At 40.2% G+C, this 25,938-nt stretch overlaps 1 protein-coding gene across 4 annotated transcripts in view; it reads left to right on the plus strand.

The window, feature by feature from the left end:
* The window catches only part of MARK1 (microtubule affinity regulating kinase 1), a 118,822-nt gene that overhangs the window by 47,732 nt on the left and 45,152 nt on the right, over nt 1-25,938 (plus strand). For all 4 annotated transcript variants that reach the window (XM_058669195.1, XM_004578625.3, XM_004578626.3 and 1 more), the window contains exons 2-3: nt 10,319-10,522; nt 11,617-11,670. In XM_058669195.1, the coding sequence (XP_058525178.1) occupies nt 10,319-10,522; nt 11,617-11,670 (258 nt within the window). The remainder of the gene's footprint in view (nt 1-10,318; nt 10,523-11,616; nt 11,671-25,938) is intronic.

Here is a 25,938-nt window from a genome sequence, read left to right on the forward strand (position 1 = left end):
ATAATTTGATATTTATATATTTAACTTCTGTGGTTTCGTTGGTGACCCTTAAATATTTTTGCATTTTGAACTTCAAAGTTAATTTCTTTCTCCTCCCCCATGAGAGTAAATATTTTTTGAATGCCTCATTTGTTAGATACTATTATAGTCTTTGAAAATAATACTTAGAAAGGAAATCTCCCAGAAAAATGAAGAAATGGACAATTCAGAAGGTGTCTTCAATGCTCATTGATCAGAACTTTGTCATAGGCCCATATTTAACTTAAAACCACCCTGAATCCAGTGTCAGATAAAGGAACTGAATGCCTCAGGAGGGAGTTGATGGAGTTACTAACCTAGCACCAAATAGAAGGTCTGACAAATATACTTATCATATGATCAGGCAATTTCACACCTTGATATTTAGCCAAGAGAAATGAAAATCTATCCACACAGAGATAAAAATGAAAGTTTGTGGCCACAGAAATGTTCACAGAAGTTTTATTTACACTAGTGAAAACCTAGAGGAATATCCAGCTGTTGAATGGATCATTATTTCCATAAATGGAATAACTCGGTAATGAAAACAAGCATAACACATACAGCTTGAGTAAATCTCAGTAGCATCGTGTTAAGTAAAAGACACCAGAGAGAAAAACTTCAACATAGTTGGATCTATAGACAACATTATAGAAAAGATAAAAGCTATCATAACAAAAGACAGATCCTTGAGAAGAGGGTATTGACAGCAGAAGTACACAGGAAACTTTTTTGAGATCGTGGAAATATTTTGCATCTTAATTATTGCTTCATGACTTTGTGTATTTGTCTTAATTCATCATTACGTGTAAATTACACCACAGTAAGGCTAAGAAAAGGAGTTTAATAAGAAACACCATAATACATTCTTTAGCAGTGAATTAGTGATTAAAGATGTAGTATAATATAAGCAGGTTGCTTTCCAGCAAGGTATGCAGTTGTATTGCATTAGGAGGATGGACGGGGCTGCTAGAAAATCATAATCTGAATTGACCATATTGGAAAGTTGAGAAATTGTGTAAGGTTGGTAAATTCAAAATGAAAATGTTTCTTTAGAGCTATAGGAGAAAACAGATGAAAACTCTAAAAGGAAAAGGCTTTGTGGAGGCAGTTGTGAAGTCTAGAATGGTGGTATAGGGGCTCCTGTTCTTGTTAAGAGCCTTTTAGCATTACTTGACATTATCAGTCTTATGTATGTAGCAATTTTGGTAAAAATTTTAGAATTGGAGGCAATACACTGCTAAAGATATCAACAGAAAGGTCAATACTAGATGTTGCACTTGGTTTTAGGGAGCATGAGGGACTGCTGTGCTGTGTGGTTCATCCTAGGAGCCAAAGTCTAACTTGAGTGTGAAATGACCTAGGAGTTAACACATTGAATCTCTCAGAATGAAATTATTTATTAACAATGTTTCTCCCTTGCAACTTTTAAAGTATTAAAATAGTATTTTGTTGATTGCTAGCTTTTTATACGTTTATATTCATACCAGTTATGCAAAGTGATACAGATAAATCCTTCCCCTTTATATAAATATGTGTGAAATGAAATGCTATTGCGTTTAAAACTGAACCAGTACTATTTTGAAGGGGGGTATTTGACAGGATACCTTGTTTCTGAACCGCCATCTTGCCTCTGGGTATCAGACATTTTTTCCAGTTGGGTTTATCACTTCATGCATTTCAAAGTGAAGTGATAAATTATCTTTTTGATAGAGTTAGGTTTGCCTTATAATCCTGTTTCTAACTGGTTGTAATGATAACTGTTAATATGTTGTTGAATGACATTGGCTAAAATGCTTCTTAGATTCCTATTAATAAACTCTACTAACCACTTTAATTTATGTCATATGATTTGGAATACGAAACTAATTCTGGTTCCTTAAAAATAGGTGAGATATACTGTGATACTTTGGTGAATTGGTATTTACTCATTAGAAATAGGCAGAATTACCCTGTTCTGCAATTTCTCCCCTTGGATTTATGCAGTGTATGCGGCATGGTGGCTACTAAATTTAGTGTGAATTTGGTAATTCTTCCTCTTTTCATATTGTTAGACTTCATTTTTTTGTGTGTTTTATATTTCTGGAAGTTGTTATTTGATTGCCTTGTGAAATTTATTGACATCTCACTGAATTAAACTATTGTATAAAAGGAATTTTTTTATTTGTAAGTTAGTTACATTTTGTTAGGACTTTTTAGACCTATAGATTTTAAGAATGAAATAAAATACCGGTCAATTCTGAAAGGATTTAAAAAGATTTACTAGGAAAGCTAACATATTTTGTGAGCTCATTCATACGGTAGTTGCTATACTGAATGATGAAGAATCAGAAAAGGTACAGTGCTTCACAACCTAAGGGCACACAGACTCATAGGTTCCTAAAGCAGTTTCATTGGTAGGTTTTATATATTGTGCGAAAGAACATCGAAGAACAGAGATTCTCCATAAACATTCTTTTTGAGCAATTTTTAAAAGTTTTTGACAGTCACACAGGTACTACTTCTGTTGACGCCACCCACCACTGTACTATTTAAAGTGGAAATGCACCATGAAACACTGAAATAGGGGAGGGGGAGTGGCATGATTATAGGATATCATAATGTAATAAAGGATGCAAGCCAGCAAAGAGAAACATCTCCAATTTCTTACAAAGGTGTTCAAGGTGTAGCTGTTCTTTAAACGTCCTGTTGATGAAAAGATAACGTCATTCTAAAGAGAACTAAAATAATATCTGTGCAGAACTTAAAGGATCTAGAGAAGGGTTTTTTACTTGATGTCTAAGAAATCTATAACCTTTCTTGGTAGTTTTGCTCAAATCTTCTGTGTCTTTGTGGCTGTTTATTTTTTCAAGTGCACTTGTTCTTTCAGCCTTTTAGAGAGAGATTAAGGCCTTGAGTCATGGTTGTGGATAAGAGGCTTTTCCTTTTTATTTTGTGAGTTTTTATTTAGTGAAGATCAATTCTGAGGCAATACATATTTAGAATTGTTACTTCCTCCTCGTAAATTGCCATTATGTCATGAAACTTTATCCTTTTACCTGTTAATTCTGTCTCTAGTTCTCTTCTGTTTCCAGTTTTCTTGGCATTTCCCCACATTATTTTCTTTAGACTGGCAGTGAATCACTTAGAAGCAACATGTAGTTGGATCGTTTCACTAAAATGCTCACTTAATAATTTCTTTGAATTGAATATAATTTGTTTACATTAAATATGATTACAGATTAAACATTTAGTTATAAATATCTGTGTTTGCTATTTTGTTTTTCTTTTCATCCCATTTGTTTTTGCTAGGTTTTTGTTAAAGGTCATTTGCTTTCAGAAACTTTGCTTTTCACAATGAGAAAATATTGTTGGCTATTTAATTCTTTAGTTCAGAGTGACAATAGAACAGTTCCATTAACTGATTTTCCACCTTTTGCTGTTGCTACTGATAATTTCCTCTGTCTTCCCCTCTTGCCTACTTTTGATAATCTTACTTTTTCCGTTTTAGTTCTCTTTGGTATATATTCCTCCACCGTTTTTTCAGTGGTTGCTATAAAGATTACATGAGGTTACATGATTCATTACATTCTAAATAGTTAACACTTTATGAATTTTCATCAAATGTAAGAAACAACATTTTTCCTAACCTCTGTCTTTTGTTTTTGGATATGTTTGCACCTGCTTATAAATTCTATAAGTATCATAATGATTTCTTTGAAAATAATCATACATCTTTATAATACTGAGAGGTAGAAATATGGCTACTTTATCACATATTCACTGTTTTCTTTATTCCATTGTTTAACCTCTATAATCACTTCTCTTTCTTTTGATCTCTCATATGTGTAGCGTCCTGCTCTTGCACACCGCGGGAGGTAGCTGGTCACGACTCACTGCCCCACCTGTCTGTGAGAGACCCTGGATTGAGGTTTTTTGTTTTGTTTTTTGTTTTTTGTTTTTTTTTAAAGATTTATTTATTTATTTCAAAGTCAGATATACAGAGAGGAGGAGAGACAGAGAGGAAGATCTTCCATCCGATGTTTCACTCCCCAAGTGACCGCAACGGGCCGGTGCGCGCCGATCCGAAGCCGGGAACCAGGAACCTCTTCCGGGTCTCGACTGCTTTCCCAGGCCACAAGCAGGGAGCTGGATGGGAAGTGGAGCTGCCGGGATTAGAACCGGCGCCCTGGATTGAGTTTTGTACTCCAGGCTTCAGCCTGCGCTGGGCCTAGCTGTTGTGGACATTTGGGGAAGTGAAGCCGCAGATGAGAGAGCCCTTTCTGTCTGTTTCTCTGCCTTTGAAATTAAAAAGGTGGATTAATTTTAAAATATTAAATACAACGTTTTTGTTTGCCGATTCCAGGTTGAGGGTCTTCTTGAGGCTTGTTTTTGCTGACTGCCATTTTCCTTACACTGGGTCCTGTCAGTGTGTTCCTCGTGTGGTTAACTTTATTTATTCATTGAACATTATAATTGATACTCTGTGGAGACTGAATCTAATGACTTTGCTCTGAAAACGTTTTCTTACTTGAGTCAGTCAGTAGTTAATGTGACTTGATTCAGACTTCCAATTCAACCATCCTGTGGTGGAGTGGCCTGAATCAGCACTTATTTCCTTAAACCTCTAACGGCCTCCTTTTAACATAATTCTTACAGTTTCTCTTGCTCAAACTTAATTCAGAACCCAGCAAGGCACCTCACTTGATATAAAGTTAGGCTATTGTGTTCTGTTACTTCATGCTTGCCCAGAGTTTATCTGTCACTTTCCCACCATTCCATTAGCCCCCAGCTTCATCTTCACACTCCCTTACCAGTAAAACTGTTATTTCTGCTTGAATTTAAGTGAACTGGAGCCATTGGGACCAAAGTTTGTAGGCCCCCAAGGAGAAACCATTTCCCTTCTCACAGGATCAACTTCCCTCCAGAGTTTGCTGCTTTTAGTGGGTCTTTAGGACCTTCAAAGTAAGCTTTTCTTAATATTATGTTTTTATCTGCTGATAGGTTTAGTCATATACAATGTATTCATCCACTGTTGGAGCGTAAAATTACCTTTTTTTGTTTCTCAAATTTTTTTAAATATATATATTATTAATTACATTGTATTATGTGACATAGTTTCATAGACTCTGGGAAAAATCTCCTACTCTTTTAATTAAGTGAGTTTAGGAAGGTTATTGTTTCTGAGTTGCCATGGCTTGTATTGGTGCTGGTGTTTAGTTCATCAGAGACTGGTTGTGGCATACAAATGTAGCATAGCCCAGGGATGAGGAACATACAACCTTTGGGCTGCACATGGTCCACAAAATCATTTGGTCTGGCCCTGCCAAGACATTTGCAGGTGGGACTTGCAATTCAATAAATTTGTAGCACGCTAATTTTTTAATGTAATTTTATGTGGCCTGTGTATGATGTTAGAAATATCCAAATGACCCTTGACAGATTAATAGTTTCCCTACTCCTGTAAAGTCCTCACAGCATTGCTTTCAGGTCTAATAAGTGATTTGATTTCTCAGGAATCTCTGAATATTCAAATAAGCACCAATTAGGTTAAATAGCAATCATAAAACATCACATTTTGCTTTTGATATCAGTGTGATTTTTAATGAATTGCTAAGGCTTTCACTTTTATTGAAAACCATAGTAGAGATTGAAGAGCCTTAGCTAGTCGCTGTTGGAAAATTTGTTTTCTTTGTTTCTGATGATCTTTTTGGGCAGCATCATCTTTTAAAGTGTGGCCAGGAAGCACTCAAAAGAAAATCAAAATCCATTTTGAGAATTAATAGGCTTCTTTTCATGCTTAGCCCAACTCTCCTTACCCCTATTCTGTGACATCACTGTATTTCATTTTTTTGCCTTTGTTACCAATGTAATTGTTTTGACTTTTATTTGAGCTATTTGCACTTTCTTGTCTTTCACTCGAATGCAAGTCTCACTCTTCAACTACCTATAAACTCCAAAAAATGCTTTTTTTCCTCTTTAACGTGAGTTGGTTTCTGTTGCTTTCAGAAAAGAAACTTGATTGATAAAGAAATTGGTCCCAGAAACGGTTACAGGCAACAGATACTCAAGGAAATGGAATTGTTTACCTGATTAGGAGGTGTTGGTTTTCTTACGAGCGAGAAAATGAGGGAAACAGAGAAATGGGGGAAAGAAGGAAAGAAGAAAACTGATTTTTTTCTGCTAGCTTACTCCCCAAAATGCCTGTGATGGCTAGGGCAGGGCCGGTTAGGGACTCCAACCTGGTCGTCCTCGTGAGTGGCAGTGAACCAAAGGCTTGCGCCATCACCTCCATCTCTCAGAATGTACATTAGCAAGAAGCTGAATCAAAGACAGAGTAGCCAGGCCTCGGTCAGGTGTTCTAACATCAGATCTGGGTAGTCCAAGCAGTGGCTTAGCCTGTACTAAAACACTTTCCCTTCTTTCTTTCTTTTTTTTTTTAAGATTTATTCATTTTATTACAGCCAGATATACAGAGAGGAGGAGAGACAGAGAGGAAGATCTTCCGTCCGATGATTCACTCCCCAAGTGAGCCGCAACGGCTGGTGCGCGCCGATCCGAAGCCGGAAACCAGGAACCTCTTCCGGGTCACCCACGTGGGTGCAGTGTCCCAATGCATTGGGCCATCCTCAACTGCTTTCCCAGGCCACAAGCAGGGAGCTGGATGGGAAGTGGAGCTGCTGGGATTAGAACCGGCGCCCATATGGGATCCTGGGGCTTTCAAGGCGAGGACTTTAGCTGCTAGGCCACACCGCTGGGCCCCCCTTCTTTCTTAATTTAAAAATAACAGGGGCAGGTGTTTGACCTAGCCATGAAGCTGCCAGTTGGGATGCATTCATCCTGTATCAGAGTGTCTGGCTTTGATCCTGGCTATGCTCCCCATTCCAGCTTCCTACGAAAGTGCATTCTGGGAAGCAGAGTGTGATGGCACAAGTCGCTGGGTCCCTGATGTCTACATGTGTCAGCTGAATTGAGCTTCTGGCTCCTAGTTTTATCTTGGCCCAGCCCTGGCTGTTGTGAACATCTGAGATGTGAACCAGCGGAAACATATAGGCTGTGTCTCTGCCTCTCAAAGAAATAGTAATAATAAATAGTAATATTTTTGTGTATTGCTTAGGAACCTTGCCTCACCTGGAAATTACATGGAAAAATATGTAAGAATTTGTGGCTAATAATGTACTGTTTCATGGTTCTGTTTAGTATCATGATTTAGGGCCCGGCGCCATGGCCTAGCAGCTAAAAGTCCTCACCGTGGATGCGCCAGAATCCCTTATGGGCACCAGTTCTAATCCCAACAGCCCCACTTCCCATCCAGCTTCCTGCTTGTGGCCTGAGAAAGCAGTTGAGGACGGCCCAATGCAGTGGGACCCTGCACCCATGATGGAGACCTGGATGAAGCTCCAGGCTCCTGGCTTTGGATCTATGCAGCACCGACCGTTGCGGTCACTTGGGGAGTGAATCATTGAATGAAAGATATTTCTGTCTCTCCTCCTCTATATATTTATCTGATTTTCCAATAAAAATAAATAAATAAGTAAAATATTTTTTAAAAAGATTTAACCTACAAGCTAGGTAGGCAAAAAAAAAATTCTTTTTCTTCATCCCTACAAGAAGTTAGCTGATAGTTTAAAAATATTTGCTAGATATAATGAAAGCAGTAAAAGAGACATAATCTCTTTTTGAGAAGGAGAGAATTATATTGTTAAGTCTTGAAGGGTGGACAAGTCCACATTCCTAGTACAACAAGTGTGGGTACTTACTATTTAGCAGTCTCTTTACTCTTCAAAATGGAAAATTATTGAAAATCTCTTTGTATATGTCTGGGTAATAGAAGTTTCTAAGGACCAGTAAATTACTGTATGTAGCTCCTTCCTACATTATTTATTGCAGTAATTGTTAAACTTGAGCATGTATCAGGATCACCTGGATGACTTAGTTCAAGCATGTTTTGCTGGACCCCATCCCCAAAGTTTCTAGAACAGGACCAGGGGATTTGCATTTCTAAGAAATTTCCCAGATGGTGCTGATCCAGGGGTGACACTTTGAAAGCTAGTAATTTATTGGATCCTTCCTCTGTGTCTGGTGTTCTGCAGTGTAGTAGGTATATAAAGAGAAAAAGCATCACTATTCAAAAATTGCTCATGGTAGGATGCTGGAAACAAACAAGCAATTGTATGATAATACTACAGTGAAATGTTGTAACACATGGAAATACAGTTGTTATGAGAATACAGCTAAAGGGCATATAACTCAGAATGAGACCAAAAGCTGCAGGTGCTTGAAAGACCAACAGATAAAACCCTTAATCCTGCACTGAGTTTAAAATAAAAATGTAGGAAAATAATAACAAAAAATAAGCAGGTAATAACAAATAGAAAAAAGTATCATGAGTCATGCTTTACCTAAAACTAATAAATGAATTTATCTTTAATAAAATTCATGATCATAAATTTAAGGCATTTTTGCTCAACATACTTTTTTATTTTATTTTTAAAAGATGTATTTTATTTATTTTAAAGAAGATTAACAGGGAGGATGAGACATCTTTCATCTGCTGGTTCGTTCCCCAATGGCCACAACTTCTGGGGCTGGGCTAGGCTAAAGCCCGGAGACAAAACTTCCATCCAGGTCTCTCCTGCGGGTAGTTGGGACCCGAGTTCTTGGGCTGCCTTCTATTGCTTTCCCACAGGAACTAGCAGGGAGATCAGAGCAGAGCAACTGGTACTCAAATTGGTGCTTTGATAGGGGATTGCAGAAGGTTCCTGCTGACTGCGGCTTTGCTAATTTGTTTTCGTTTTCACCGATTTTTCTTTAAAAAAAATTTTTTTTATTTGAAAGCCAGAGCGAGGGATGGAGAAACAGAGGAGGAGAGTGGAAGGGTGAGAGATGTGTGTGTGTGTGTGTGTGTGTGTGTGTGTGAGAGAGAGAGAGAGAGAGAGAGAGAGAGATAATTCTGTGTTGGTTTATTCTGCCAAATACCTGCAGCAATTGGAGTGAGACCAGACTGAAGCCAGGAGCCTGGAACTCCATCTGAGTCTCTCATGTGGGTCATAGGGGTCCAAGTACTTGGGCCACCACGTGCTGCCTCCTAGGTTCGTTAACAGGAGGGGGATCAGGAGTGGAGTAGCTGTAACTCAAACTGGCACTCTGACATGGGACGTGGCATCCCAAGTGATGCCTTCTTTAAGAAGTCAGAAAGATGCTGGGTTTATCATGTGTGATTCTAGTTTTGCACAATTACTGCTAGAATTTTTTTTATCTATGTCAGAATGCAGATAAAACTACAAAATAGTGGAAACAGAACTGGTGAAGCAGTTGATTAGGAAGCTTGCTCTGGAGTCCAGGGACTGAGCCCATAGCTGAGCAGGAGAAATTACCCATTGCAATTATAGTCAAGTATGAGACTACCAGGCAAAGTGACGTATATGTCTGAAGAACGGCAGTAAGCAGGCTGCAGTGCACATTAGGTAGTGGACCTGGGCAGGCAGGTGGATAGTAGGACTTATGTGGGCTTAGTATGGCAGGTGAAGGGGTCAGGGCAGGAACTGAGTAAAGGTTCTTGGAAAAAGGCAGCTGACTCAGCAGAGGGTTGAGTAAGTGGATAAGACCAACTCAGCTTGGCTAGCTTAGAGACATCTTGACAGTAGAGACATTCTGTCCTTTCAGTGAAACAATCCTGGTCTGTGCTGTCATTTCAGCCCAATGTGGTAACACACTTTCAGGCTGTGGGGCATTTACCCATCTATATCCATTTACGTGTTCTAAGTCAACAGTATGTATCTACGGCTGTGTAGAGCATTTTGAATTTGTTCCTCCTCACCACTAAAAGGAACAGAAGTCAGGAAGAAATTGTAAATGGAATGCTCTAACTTTAAAACTGTTTTAAAATAAAAACAATTTTAAGAAAAAAGAGAAGAAAACAGAGGTGAGGGTTTGTGGCATAGTGGGTAAAGCTGCCACCTACCACACCAGCATCCCACTTAAGTGCCAGTTCCTGTCCAGGTGCTCTACTTCCCATGTAGCTTCTACTAATGACTTGAGAAAAGCAATGGAAAATGGCCCTCAGTATTTGGGCCACTGATACTCCATGAAAGACCCAGATGAAGCTACTAGCTTTGGCCCGGTGCTGCACTGTGTGTTGTAGCCATTTGGGGAATGAACCAGTGGGTGGAAGATTTTCTCTTTCTGTAATTCTGACCTTAGAAATGAACAAATTGTATAGTGTGGGTATTTTTAATGATTTTGAATTGCTTAAATTACTTTAAGTTATCCCTTTGTAATATAACTTAATTAACAAAGAAATCTTGTAATTTTTTGTTAGCATACATCTGTGGATGGATACACTGAGCCACACATCCAGCCTACCAAATCAAGTAGCAGACAGAATATCCCCCGTTGTAGAAACTCTATTACATCAGCAACAGACGAACAGCCTCACATTGGAAATTACCGTTTACAGAAAACAATAGGGAAGGGAAATTTTGCCAAAGTGAAATTGGCAAGACATGTTTTAACTGGTAGAGAGGTAAGTTTTTGTGCTACCTGTTAATATTTTTCTGTACTTCTTCAGAGCCTTGTATGAAAGGTTGGGGAGTTGAGACAGTTGCAGTCTGGGAAATATGCATGATATGGAAAAGTGTAAGTGGAATGTTATTAGAGCTGTGTCATTGTGTGGAAGTTGGCCTTTTGACATTATAAATGAATCTCCCATTTACATTAGCATCTGTTACAAACCAACTATGCTACAGATGAGCTCTTTTCAAATGTCTTTGATTATTTGGTTTCTGAGAATGTTTCTGATTACCATTGCTACCCAGGAACAAGGCTGGGAGACGTTTTTCTTTGTTAATTACTGCTTAAAGTATGTTAGGTGTAAATATGTAGAAAGCCACACAGGAATTATTTTCTATTTAGAGACCATATTGGCCAATAATGCTAAACAGGTTGTCTTTTCAGGTTCTAAGAGAATTGGTTTTCCAAAATCCCATGCATTTTAAGCTATGTGTATTTAGAATAATAATGTATACACCTGCATATATGTACATTATATATGTGTGTTTATGTTGGGCTTAAAGACTATTCAATCAATTAAGCTTTTAACTTTGTGTGTTATGTGGTACTCATTGGATTTCATTAGAACATTATAAAAAACCTCAACCATAAATTGTTTTTAATAATTTTCTCCTTGCTCTAAGTATTATTGTCATGTCCCATTTAGCTTAGTCCTTTCTTATTGTCAGAGCTGCTCTGCAAGGCCATGCTGGGCAGAGCCTTAGAAAATATGTGGATTCATCTTGCCATTTGCCGTAAGCAAGCCTGTATACTCCATATAAGCCCATGGAATAATTTTTTATGTAATAGTTTATTTGTTACAAATTTATATGCCACTCTCTCTAAAATTACTGTATCAATATCATGAATAAATGACTGAATACAGAATGGATTTTTTAAAAAGGAGAAACTTAGAGGAAATAGATTATCGAAGTTTTACCATTCAATTATGTGAACACCTGCATAGTACCAGCCTCTGTGTAGTTGAGGATGAAATATTTTTTGTTGCTAAGTTTTTATTCATTAAAAATATGTTCTCAAATGTAATTTAATAATTCTGTCTTTTAGGTTGCTGTGAAAATAATAGACAAAACTCAACTAAATCCTACCAGTCTACAAAAGGTATTTAATTAATTGAATACTAATTAGAATATATTTTTTAATATGTGATTTCATGTAGCTACTGAATTTAAATTTAGTGTATTATCTAAGTACAATTTATTATGATAAGAAAAGACAATCTGAAATATGCTTGTGACATATAAAGTAACTTTTTGGAAAATACCTACCACTTGAATGCATATACCATATGTAAAGAAATTTTCCAAACTTGGCAAAATTGTGTCATATTTTGAAGTATCCACAATTCTTAGTTTAAAATCTATGAGTTAATATGTATGGTCACAAGTGAGTTTCCTTTTCTTGTTTTACTTGCTCTTCTTTAAGAACTAGTCCGTGGGATGATTCACAGTAAGAAGTGTTTCTCCAAAGGATTAAATATAAAACAGCATAGGAAGTAAAGAAATCGGGATGGGGGTTGCATTCACCAGGGAAAGCTGTTTCATGTTACACTGCTAATTATTTCAATGAAGAAAGTTCCTCAGACCCATATTTTAGCACTTTGAAGATGTACTGTGGTAGGCAAGTGGCTTTGTTAGCAGTTAAGGTGCTTATTAGGATGCTGCATCCCGTGTTGAAGTGCCTGGATATGAGTGTACTCCATTCTAGACCCCATATTCCTAATAGTGTATGCATCTTCTGAGGCAGCAAGTGATGGCTCAAAGTAGGTGCATCCCTGTCTCCCACCTGGGAGACCTGGGCTGCATTCCTGGCTCACAGCTTAAGGCTTACTCAGTCCTGGTCGGTGCCATATTTAGGGGAGTCATTGGGAGCTGACTTTGTGGATCTCTCTCTCTCTCTCTCTGCTTAACAAATAAAAAATGAAATATTTTAAGTGCGAATTAAAAACTCCTACAGCCGGGGAGGAGGGGAATGAGGATGGGGAATGGAGTCTAGCAGTTAAGACGCCTTCTTCCCATATCTGAGTACGTGAGTTTGATACCTGCCTCTAGCTCCTGACGCTGGAGTCCTAATAATGCAGATCCTGGGTGGTAAGGGTAAGACCTCAAGCAGTTGGGTCTTTGCCACCCATGTGGCAGACATGATAAGTTCCCAGTTCCTGATCAAAGCCTGGCTCATCCTGACTGTTGCTTGCATTTGAAAAGAGAACCAGTAGAGGGATACTTTCTTTTGTTTCCGTGTCTATCTCTGTATCTCCAAATAAAATTTTTAAAGTAGTTCGTTTTAAGAAGCATGCCATATGCTCTGACATTCATTCTATTTGTGTATGGCAGTATGTGTGCATTACAATTTTTATTAGAATGTAGCAAAAATTACAGTCACATCTGTGTAACATAAATGATTTTGGAAAGCTTAAATAGGATTTTTGGGAGTGAGGGGGTGGGAAGATCTATTTATTTATTTCAAAGACAGAGTTACAGAGAGAGGAGGAGAAAGAGAGTGAGCTTCTATCCTCTTGTTCACTTCCCAACTGGCCAAATTGCTGGGTTTGGGCCAGATGAAGTCAGGAGTCTAGAACTCCATCCAGGTCTCTCATGTGGCTGCAGTCACAAGGATTTGGGCTGTCTTCTGCTGCTTTCCCAGGCGCATTAGAAGAGAGCTGGATCAGATATGGACCTGCCAGGACTCAAAATTGGCACTCATGTGGGATTCTGGCATCAAAAACAGAAGCTCAGTATACTAAGCCACAACTCCAACTTCAAAACAGAATATTATAAGAAATTTTTCATATGGTGTATTTACTAGACTTGTTGTAATTCTAACATTGGCTTAAGTGTTTGTGTTTGTGATATAAAAACTTTCTTCCCACTTGAATCAATGCCAAATAGCTGTTTATTTTTATCTGTTTCTCTTTAGAGACCTATATTTGTGCTTACTTTAGATCCCCGCAGTCAGTGTAACTGCTCATAACACTGATGATTTCTGCTCAATGAGAATATGAAAGACTTTCTGGAGGTTTTGTGTGAATATAAAATAATACTTTTATACTGTAAGTCTATAGGGAGATAGTTTCTTCTAGCACCTGTCTTTGAATGAACATGAGATGTTTATATGAATGAAAAACAACCTCCCTGAGCCACTAAATTGTCCAAAGATGTTGGTTTTTGTTGGGTGGGAATTTTTCCCACCCCTGTGCTGAGAACCCTTTTATATTGCACAGACTGAAGGCTGTACCTGGTTGCTCTGTGCAAGCCCTCCTTGCTTTTCTACTTTTCCAGGAGAAAGCCTTGGTTTGCTCTTGTCAACTGAACGATTTTAAATGACATTTACAACTTATTAAGGTCTCTTGTGCTAGGTGAGACACACCCTCCTTCTGACTTTCCCATGGGGTTCCAAAGAAAGTCATTAAGGCAAGTTGTGTCATTGAGACATGTGAACATGAAACTGAATGTTGCTTTCTTTATGAGAATAACTAAAAAAAAAATGTACTTGCTGATGCCAGGTAGCTTCTATTATAAATTCTACTGATCATCTGCCAAAGTGTTACTTTTCCAAACAGGCTTATAAAGCATGATACCATTTTTATTTTCTTCAATATATGAAAAGAGAAGTGAACATTAGGATTCAGTAAATCTAGCCAAACACTATATGTATGTTTCTTTTAAAAAAAAAAAGCGTTTATATTTATAGATTGCTTTCGAGATCCAGGCTTGATTATCTCCTCTGAGTTACTGAACATTCAGCATTTGACCTTATTCTGCTCATGTGGCCAGGATTGTCTTGTTGATCTTGTCTAAAAAATACAAAGTCAAATGAAAAACATTTGTTTTCCTCCACATGTTAAGTCGTATGGATAAAAGGTCTTACAATAAAATGTTCCCCTATACCTTAGGAATACTTGTAAAAGACAGATGGATGTTAGCATATTTACATGAAATAAGCTCATTTTAATATTACTTCCAAAAGTGTTTGAGTAAATCTTGATGTACTTTGATATAATTTTATGCTGACCCTTTTCCTCCATCCTCTTCTTTTCTTTTTAATTAATTTATTTTTAAATGATCTTACTTAGTTGATTAGGATACAAAGGGTCAAGGGCTACAGGAAAGTGGGTAATACCATTGTTTCCACAATAATATTTTTCCCCCTGTATCTTGGGTCAGGGGAGAAACAAAGGGAAAAGCCCCACCCAACCTCCCACCCATCCAGTTCCCCAATATGAGGCACGCTAAAGCAGTTTTGGTAGTTCAACAGGTCTGAATTGCTGCCTATCTCGCCTTTCCAATCGCAATGAAACCTATTCAGAATCCACTGGCTGACACAGTCTCTTCATGGTTGGGGTTCTAAGATCAGCAGTTCAGTTGGAGGGATCTCCAAAGAAACTTCATCTGAGATGATCCCAAACCTGGTTCTTGTGTGAATTTGCCAGTACAGGATCTGGCACAGTCTGTCACCCCAATCAGCTTATGCACGTGCTGGTCATTGCAATTGCATGGTCAGTTCTGTTTCCAGCCCTGTCTTCCACTTGAACCATGGGTATTGTGGTCCAGCTCGATCCTACCCACTTCATACTCAGTCCTCATGCAAACCACTGGGAGCTGCAGCCTACTTGGGGCGACTCACCATAACCCCCACCAGGCCTGCTCCGTACCTGGTTCCCATGCATGTCAGTATGTACCGCAGGCTTGTTCAGTCTGTCCCACATCCATAGCTCTTGTTCTTGTCAATGGGCATTGAAGCCTAGTTCAACCCAACCAACCTACTATCCAGCCCACACACATACTGGCAGGTGCCTTTTTGTCTAGCCACCCCTGCCCCTGTCCTGGTCTTTGTGCTCTCCAGGGGGAATGGTTACCCACTCCAACTTCTGGATTGTGCACTCTCCAGGTGGTTCTGGCATTCGACTTAACAGAATTGGCCCCCAGTGCCAGCCTCTGCCATCTGATGATGTGGCAAAGCCCAACCAACCCTCACCCACTCTAATTTTTGCTTACACCAGTTGGAACGGTCAGCCCAATCTGGCCGTTCCCCAATCTAGCACACATGAGGCCCCCAGGTGTTGTAGCGCTGCCTGGTCTGGTCTGCCTCCATCCCAACAAATGCTCTCCAGTGGGAGTGATTGTGCAGCAGGGGAACCCACATTCCCCTGCCAGCTTTGCCTCCCCTGCCCTCCGGTTCTCACACGTGCTGTTTGGGCACTACAAGCACATCTAGTACAGCTCACCTCACCTTGGCATTCCTTAATGTGCACTGATATGTGTTGCAACCGAAATTTGCCTGACCCATACTCTGTGCTGGTGCTCGGATTCACCAGTGGTTAATGTGAACGGGTTCAGCCTGGTCTGTCCCCCACCTATGCCATATGTATGATGGTGGGCATCTTCTTCTGGCCTGGTCTGGGTTGCTCCATATCGTGGTTCTTGCGCTCACCTGTAGGGGCTGTGTTCCAACAGAGGAGTTTCCCAAGCTCCTCCTTCAGAACCTCTTCCTATTCCAGGTCTTGGGGATACTGGTGGTTCCATGGGCCAGCCCTCATTGCTGGCCTTCAGTCCATTCCAGTTCTTGGTGTTGGCTATTTCACCCCAGCCAAGGCTTGTCCATACCCAGGCACTGCTCACACATGGCTCAGTAGGGGCAGAGACCTAGCCTAGTCCGTCCTACATCTACCCAGGTTCTCCAGAGCACCAGATGGTGAAGGCGTCTAGTCCAGTTTGGTGTGCCCAGCCCCAGTCCACAGTTGTGCCTAGGGAGATTGCAACCATATCCAGACCAGAATGCAGCCCCCACCCTAGCCCCCGCGCCCTCCAGTGGGAATCCCAACCCAGCAGGGGTGTACTTTCACAGCTCCCCAATCAGGTCTATTCCCAGCCCTACTTTGCACGTGTGCCAGTGGTTGCTCTGACCCAGTTGGCTTAGCCCCTCACCTATTTCAGCCTTTGCCTTCTATACTGTGGCATAGTATCCCTGCCTCATGCAGACTAGATGGTGTAAGAGCCTAGGTCGGAATGACATGTGCTCCATCCTGATTCCTATACTTTTTTGTGAGTTGAAGTTTGCTTGGCCCTGCCTGGTCCGTCCCCTTCCAGTTGCAGCTCGGCCCACCCCACATCCTATTTTAAGATGCACCTTCGGGTGGTGCTGCCTTGACCTGCCCAGATTGCCATTGGTTCCTTTACCCATTAGTGATGGCAGGTGCCATGGTCACTCCTAGCTTAGCCCATAGCCACCCCAGCTTGCAAGCTAACCTGCGGGACTTGTACTTCCACAGGGTTGGGTCCACACTTCCCCTACAGAGTTTACCCCTGGACCAAGTTCTCTCGCTTGCTGGTTAGTGTCTTGACCTGCCAAATGTGACCAGTCCACTGTTCCACCACCCAGTCAAGTAATGGTACTTACCCCTGCCAGACAGGCCCCCATCCATAGCTTTGATGTGGACCGGTATGTGGCAGTCAGTGATGCTCTATGCTAACAGCCCATCTCAGGATTCCTAATTTGGCTGGTGAATTAGTCTGGTCCAAATAGATCTTATGGACACACCCCTCCAAACCATCAGGTCTTAGTCCCCACGCTTGCCCGAAAGTTTCATGACCCTGCTACTGGGAATCACCCAGAATTCACCTCTCACCTACACTAAAGCTGGCCTTATTCATGGGTGTCCCTAAGCAGCAATTTCATATCCTAAAAACCCCAGAGTTTGCCACTGGGCGGCCAGCAGGCAGAGCCTGGCACCATTTGGTGCAATGGCCTGGAGAAAGCCAAGGACTCAATCACTGCTTTTCGGCAGTGGCTTTGGCATGAGTCACAGCCTTGGATCCGGCCTGGCAGGGGCAACCCCCACAGCTGCCACACTGTGGGGAGCTGCCATCTGCTCCCAACCCCAAGGCCCAGCCCTCCATCCTCTTCTAGGTATTTTTATGGGAATACTGCTTGCCTTTGCCGATGGTAGTGATAGATAAAAGAATGTTAACATTGAAAGGCCAACTTTTTAAAATTCTAAGGTGTAAGTTTCCAAAGAACAGTTTGGTCTTCAAATCTTTACAGATCTTTGGCTTCAAAATCATTCCAAGGGCCTGGCACTGTGGCCTAGTGGCTAAAGTCCTCACTTTGAACGTGCCTGGATCCCATATGAGCGCCGGTTCTAATCCCGGCAGCTCCACTTCCCATCTAGCTCCCCGCTTGTGGCCTGGGAAAGCAGTCGAGGACAGCCCAATGCATTGGAACCCTGCACCCGCATGGGAGACCCAGAAGAGGTTCCTGGTTCCCGGCTTTGGATTGACGCAGTACCGGCCGTTACGGTCACTTGGGGAATGGATCATCAGATGGAAGATCTTCCTCTCTGTCTCTCCTCTCTGTATATTTGACTTTGTAATAAAAATAAATAAATATTTTTAAAAAATCATTCCTAAAATATGTTCATATTATTTGTACTACCGATTTTGACTGAATGGGTCCCAGGTTTTAAATTTCAGAGTTTAAAACATATCTAAGGTAGACATCCTAAGTACTTCTTTTTTTTTTTTTTATTAAATTTATTCATTAATTACATTGTGTTGTAATTACATAGAATCTGGGATTCTCCCCCCCACCCATAAGTACTTCTTACTCTTTAGGCCTAAACCCCAGCTCATATGTTTGTATTTTCAGGCTCATGAGTCCTGGGTGTCTTTTCACCAGCTTAGTGATACTAAAGGAGAAAACAAAGCAATGAAGCAGTTTTGTCCGGAGTTCATGAATTTGATGTGCTACATTATCATTTTCTCAGAATGCACCAATTTGAAACTTATACACATTGGCTTATATATGGATGACAAAGTTTGGTTAGTCTGTTTCTTCTCACTGTCACCAGGATGCAGGTTGTCTCTGCTATCATGTTTATATCTTCTGCACATTGTTACTGTGCTGAATTATATTACTATTTCATAGAGGGAAGCACAGTGATTCAGATTTGATTTCCTGACTAGTAAAACCTGTAAGGAAAGAAATTTAAAAAAACACAAGATTTATAAAACACAAATAAATTCATGAAGAACTTTACATTAAAATTATTCAGTTAATTGGTTCTTACCCATTTCTTATCTGTCCATTTGAGGTAACTGTTTTAATCAACCCTGTTCTCCTGTACTCCTGAAAAATCAAGCACTCATAGCTAAGCATCACCCCTAAATAACCACTTCTTTGGGTTTTTATTATTTTTTGATGGCGTTTTTGCTTTTGAAGGTATTTGTTTTGATACCTATATTCTACTTCTGACTCTTAAAACCTCTGTTTGCATTAATGCTTGGCTTTTATTGTCTGAAAATTGTGCATCTGGTTCTTCATTCTCAAAAAACCACTCCAGATATATTGAGGTAAACAAGAGAGAACTTTTCCTTGAGGGAAATAGAGGAGGTTAGGAATCTTCAAATCCCCTATAAATTTTAACCTAACCATCTGGCTGTTCTAAGTTACAGCCTTATTTGTTATTTTAAGAATCATATTCTCATTTTTTTCTAAGTTGAGGAGTTTGTTGATGTAGTAAACTAGTCTATTTTAATTCTTGGATGAGGACTTCAAAATATCTTTTCTGTTTAAAAAAATAGTTTTGTCATGATATTTATTGCACTAAAATGTTTCATTTCAAACCTCTCTTTACAGATATAGTTGAAGCCCCACATGTCATTTCTTGTTTCCATTCTAATCTTCTCCTGACTTGGAAAAATGCCATTCTGAATTTGCTCTTTCTCATTCCCACTCAACTAAAAAGTTTTACATGTGTTTATATATAAGGTACTGTATGCTATTTGTTTTTAAATACAGCATCAGCCAGGCAATAAAGGTGATGGAGAGAAGACTGTGGATGGGACTGGTCCCTGGCTGTGACGCTTAGGATATAAATAGGATGGTGATTGTCTAGCTCATGTCCAGGTAACTAATTCTTAAGTAACCAATTTTTAACAGTAATAGGTAGAAGGAAGAGATAAGAAGAGGCCAAAATATCTGAAAAGAGACAAGAAAAATGGTCACAGTTGAGGCAAATATTGATTGACACTAATGGAGTTTGGCAAATCCTGACCTCAGCCCTAACCAGGAAGGACTGAATTGCAAAGTAAATATCTCTTCATAGAACTGAAGATTGTTTACCAACTTCAAAGCCAATAACTAAGGAGGAAGCAATAAAGGCCTCTGTATAACCAGAACAGCTGTCAAAAGTCTAAAAGGTGAAGTCCCTGCCATTTGGTTGTTAGGAGACCCATCTCAAGCCATCGCTTACTTCTTGAAGTTAATGCCTATTTATAAAAAGCTCTGGCCTTAATTTCCAGCCAGCGACAAACCTGAAACAATAAATTTGGAGGGGATGAGTGAATTCAGAACTCTCCTGCTAAATTTATGTCGTTTAGAAACATCACGACATCACAGTTGCCAACTGAGAAAGAAAAATGTAGAGCTAACAGTAGGAGTCAGAAACCCAAACAATAGCATGGTACTAATATAATTGCAAACATCTTTCTTTTTCTTGTACCTGTAGCATATGATACATACGATATTTGACTTTTTCAACAATAACTCTCTGTTTTAGGGTACGCTTGTGAGGGTCTAAATGTTCTGCTCTGCTTCTTTTCTCCAGTCTCTCCTCTTTTCTAGGTAGGGCAGTGTTGGTAAGATAGCCCTTCTGCTGAGAGTTTGTTCCAGGGGAAAAGATAATGTAGGCGCTGTAGCTGTGTGTGTGTGTGTGTGTGTGTCCCATCGCCTGCCACACCTTGCCTCCCACCTCCATCTCAAACCCCAGTGACAAGTCAGCTCACACACAAGACTGCCAGGAACTTCAGTCTCCTTTTTCTAGCCAAGTGGAGTGTTAGGCTGTGGTCAGTGGGAGTTGTGGATAGGAAGAGACACTGTATGCTTTGCTGAAGCTGTGTGCTACAGTTTAATGGGCCAGAATTCCCTAGAGTTGGAGGATTAGAATGTTAGTCTACCACTGTTAGCATTAAAACAACAACTTCTACATATTGAGTAGCTTAAACCACACAGGTTCTGACAATTCTGGAGGCTGAGAAGTGAAGGGGTCAGCCTATCTGCCCTTCACTTCTATATGGTGGGCTTCTCAGTGTGACTTTACATGTCCTGTTCTGTGCTAATTCATCCCTGGTATTTTTCCTCTTACAAAGATGCCAGTCCTGTTGGGTTAGGGATCCACCCTTACGACCTCGTTAAACTTTAATTAGCTCCTGAAAGTCCCAGTCTGCAAGTACAATTACATTGAAGGTTAGGGATTCAATATGTCGTTTTGGGTGTGGGAGGCACACAGCTCACACCATCACGGAGGACCCAAACCCAGCTGCCAGCTGAAGTACTTCTTAGGGAAGAGGGACAATTTGATGAAGTGCTTCTGGTGTGTCCATACATCAGATCAGACATAATCAATGTCTCCATAGCAAGCCTCCTCTTTCCAAGCTCCTTAGAATTTCTAGCTACCACACACCAAACCCATATATATCTTCATCTTCTTTCCTAGTGTTGTTGCCCCTCCCCCATTTCTTTTTAAATCCTGCTGAAAGATGAAACTAAGGACAATATTTTCAAGACATGTTTGAAATGCAGGAACCAAGGACTGTGTTGCAGGAACCATCAAAGAAATTAGAGAAAGTAATCACTTACATAAAAGTATTGGAGAGAAAAACTGATATACTCAAGATTGATAATGCAAAAGAATACAAATAAAATTTGCAGTGCTACTCACAACAAATCCATAAACTTTAAAATCTATATAACAAACCCAGATTTTTCTGTATATATTACTAGGATGTGGTGTGGGAGTTCAAAGAAAAATCAATATTTGAAAGAAAATAACAGACTTAAAAATTTTTAATTAATAATTACACTTGGGTTTTTTTCTTGTAAAATGACTTTTTTAAATGCTTAAATGCTTGATTTTATTCAATTCCTATGAAAGTTTTTTATGGGTGTCATTTGAAAGTAACAGGATTTTATAATTGATTTCTTTGAAGAAGAATCTCTCTATATTAAAGTTTAAGATTTTCAAATTTGTGAGTTTTGATTTGCTAGTTAATTATGTAAATTGTATTGGCTCATGTGCCGTACTAAGCACAAGAAAGGTTGAAACCAGAACTTCAGATTATCTGAAAATCCCATCTAGAGTCTTGTACCTGCTCTCAGCCCTGGGAGTCCCTGACTAGTGTGGTCATCGGATAAGGTGCCTGTCATTTCCTTTGAGTTTCTCAGGGAAGAAAAAGCCTTAGAGAGAGCACAGTCACTCTGTCTACCTGATGTTCTCTCTAAGGCCCTGCCAGAACAGGGGTCGTTCCATAGAGCCCCACCCCTGTGATCAGTCCTGAGGCCCCACAGGAGCAAGTGAGAGTGTGGCCCCCTCTGCCTCCAACTTTCCTGACTGCTGATGGGAAGGATCCATTCCCTGATGTGACAGATTCAAATCAAGATGTTGATGAACATCCTTTGTCCAGAGGAATCTGATACTTTTTGAGGACTGGAATAGCTGCCTGAAAATGTGGCTTGAAAAGGTTGTTGAAACTTCAACTAAAACATTGAAGTTTTATTGAGCTTTATTGGCAGGACTCAGCACCATGGCTTAATCTCTAAATCCTCACGTTGCAAGCACTGGGATCCCACTTGGGTGCCAGTTCATGTCCTGGATGATCTACTTCCTTTCCAGTTCCCTCCTCGTGGCCAGGGAAAGGAGTGGAGAATGGCCCGAAGCCTTGGGACCCTACCCACATGGGAGACCCAGAAGAAGTTCCTAGCTCCTGCTTTCAGATTTGCTCAGCTCCAGCTATTGTGGGCACTTGGGAAAAGAACCAGTGGATGGAGAATCTTTCCCTCTCTCTCTCTCCTTATCTCTAAAAAGATCTGCTGTAAAGAAATCTTTCCAATAAAAATGAATAAATCGGGCTCGACACAGTAGCCTAGTAGTGAAAGTCCTTGCCTTGTGTGTGCTGGGATCCCATATGGGCATCAGTTTGTGTCCCTGATGCGCCACCTCGCATCCAACCTGGGAGGTTGTGGCCTGGGAAGAAACTGAGGATGGCCCAAAGCCTTGGGACCCTGTACCATGTAGGAGACCCAGAGGAAGCTCCGGCTCCTGACTTCGGATCTTCTCAGCTCCAGCCATTGCAGCTACTTGGGAAGGGAACCAGCAGATGGAAGATCTTTCTCTCTCTCTCTCTCTCTCTCTCTCTCTCTCTCTCTCTCTCTCTCTCCTCTCTGTGTATCTGACTTTCCAATAAAAATAGATAAATCTTAAGATAAAGAAATAGATAGATTATAGATCTTTCCCCCCAAAAAAGCAATATTCTTTGGTGAATAAACACCTCACCAAATAAATTACACAGGTGACAAGAAAGCATGTGGAAAGATGTTTCACATGATGTGTCATCACATGATGACAGTTAAGACAGTCCACACCTGTTAGAGTGGTGAACCTCCAAAGCACTGACAGCAGCAAATGCTTATCAGGAAATGGAGCAGCACATGCTGCTGCATTGCTAGTGAGATTACAAACATGGCACAGCCACCATGGCAAACAGTTTGACATTTACTTACAAACAAATCCATCTGTACTCCTTGTTTTTTACCCAAAGGAATTGAAAATTCATGTCCACACATGTGAAGCAAGCAAGAGGCCTTAAAATGTTATGCTTTGAAAGGTAGAACTAGAGAGAGGAAGAGACAGAGATATTCTTCCCACTGTTTCACTCTCCAAAATGACCACAAAGCTGAAACTGGGCCAGGCTGAAGCCGTCTGGGTCTTGTGTATATGTCAGAGGCCGTTGTGCACTGCTTACCCAGGTGAATTAACAGGTAACTGGAAAAGAAGTGGAGAAGCCAGAACCAGAACTGATGCTAATATGGGATGTCAGCATCACAGGTGACAGTTTATGCCACTGCTACAAAGCTGATTTCCCATGATGCCTTTCAGTAGATGAACAGATAGATGTGATGCTAAATTTAGACAATGGAATAGTATTCAACACTAAGGGAATGAACCATCATACTACAAAAAGACATAGAAAATGTAAATACAAATTACTGAAATGAAGCCAGTTTGCAAAGGATGTATGCTGCTATTTCGAAGTAAATGACAGTTCTGGAGAAGACAAAACTGATAGCAGTGAAAGGATCATTGGTTGTCACATGTTGAGGTAGAGATGAATAGGTGGAAGATATAGATTTTTTTTTTTAAGTTGGAAAGTCAGATTTACAGACAGAAAGAGACAGAGAGAAAGATCTTTCAACCACTGGTTCACTCCCCAAGTGGCCTCAAAGGACGGAGCTGAGCCAATCTGAAGTCAGAAGCCAGGAACTTCTTCCGGGTCTCCCACGTGGGTGCAGGATCCCAAGGCTTTGGGCCATCCTCTACTACTTTCCCAGGCCACAAGCAGATAACTGGATGGGAAGTGGTGCACCCAGGATGTGAACTGGGGCCAATATGGGATCCTGGCGCATGCAAGGTGAGGACTTTAGCTGCTAGGCTACCACACTGGGCCCAAACATAAAATATTTTTTATGTAATGAAACAGTTTGGTATGATAATAAAATGGGGATGTATATCATTATACATTTCTCCAAACCCCTTGATATGAGACCTTATGTAAACCATGGACTTTGGAATGATATGTTGTTGTAGATTCATTAGCTGTAACTAATTACCACCTCTGTTAGGGGATATTGACAGTAGAGGAGGCTATTGATTGGATAAAGAGAAAGGGGGCTGTGAAAATTACTTATACTCAGTTTTGCTTTGAACATATAAGTAAAAAAAATAAGGTTGTGTGTGTATGTAAGAGAATAATTTTGTGCTACCTTCCTTAGCTTTTCCTGGTTCGCATACCTAAATAAGGCAATTTGGTCAGTGAATGGGGCAGTCCCTCCATGGGTCAGATGTTCAGTTTCAGTAGGGCTTAACAGCATGCTAATAATTTTTCAAAACCTGTTGGCCCTGTTTGAGTGGTGACAAGTCTAAAAGCCCAGGATGCCCTTTGTGGGTGGAGTTGCCTCCCTTTGACAATCAGCAAACTTGTTAGTGCCTTGGAGCTCAAAAGAGTCATTGGGACTATGGGGCTTCATAGGCATAGCCGACCAGCCATAGAATGGGCCTTCAAATGAGAAAGGAGAAATGTGGGTAATTTGGAAAGAGCTTATAAAATTGAAGAGTTTCATCAGCCTGAACAGAGAAGTTGGTTTTGAGATAGAATGTAGTCAGCATGTGTTAGGGATAAATCCGATGCACAAATTTGGGGAGAAAGCATTGCTAAGGATTACTGCAAACTTTTTGTGATAAAATGCTGGATGAATATATAGAGCTGTAGAAAACCAGTAAAAGATCAGCTTTGTCTGAGATCAAATATTTTGTCTATAATTTCTGTGAAACAGCCAAGTGAAAATACTGAGTAGATAATACATTAACATGAATGTTGGAAGACGAGAAAATGTTCTGGGTAAGACATTTAAATTTAGAAAGCTACATCAAATTGATGACATTTGCATTCATGTTGAGGCATAAGAGCATGAAGAATGAAGAGTTGGGCAACAGTGTTGTGCAGTGGATTAAGCAGCTGCCTGGGATTCGGGCATCTATATGAGCACCAGATTGAGTCCTGGCTGTTCCATCTCTGATCAGGTTCCCTGCTAAAGTGCCTGGGAAAGCAGAAGGGAGTGCAGTTGCTGGGCCCCTCCATCCCTGGCCCAATGAGGGTGACCTGAATGGAATTCCAGACTCCTTACTTCAGCCTTCCCCATCCGCTGATGTTGCAATCATTTGGCAGGGAATAAACCAGTGGATAATATAGAGGGGATCCCTGAGACTGTGGAACTGTAGCATCATGAAAAAAAAAAAAACTCTTCCCCTATCTCTCTCCATATGTAATTCTGCATTTCAAATAAATACTGAGATGCAGAGGAAGAAGAGAAGAGGTTGAGAGCTGAATCCTGAGTAAAGGAGGAGAGGATCTCGCAGATGAGTGAGTGGCCAGGGAAGCAGGGGGCTGTGTCATCAAAGTCAAGGGAAAAGATGATGTGAGGAGTATTGAAGGCCACTTAGAATTTAAGCTGCATGCTTTTTGTCCCAAATTTGAAGTGGTTCATTTCAGTTACAGAAAGGAGCTTCTCTGGGTGTTGATGCACTCACCTTGATATTGTTTACTACTGTATGATTTTTAAGTATTAAATTTTAGATACCATTAGCTTAGTAAAAATGTGTGTGTGTATTTATATATATACATACATGCATGTACACACTTAGGGAAGAAATTATTATCTCTTAGAGCAGACTTTGTGGGACTAAAGAAGCCTTAATTTCATTTTTCCATAGAAGTAAAATTTTACTGACACTTTTTTTATTTTTAAAGAGCATAGCAT

This window comes from Ochotona princeps, chromosome 10 (genome assembly GCF_030435755.1).
Source record: "Ochotona princeps isolate mOchPri1 chromosome 10, mOchPri1.hap1, whole genome shotgun sequence".
Classification (NCBI taxonomy): Eukaryota; Metazoa; Chordata; class Mammalia; order Lagomorpha; family Ochotonidae; genus Ochotona; species Ochotona princeps.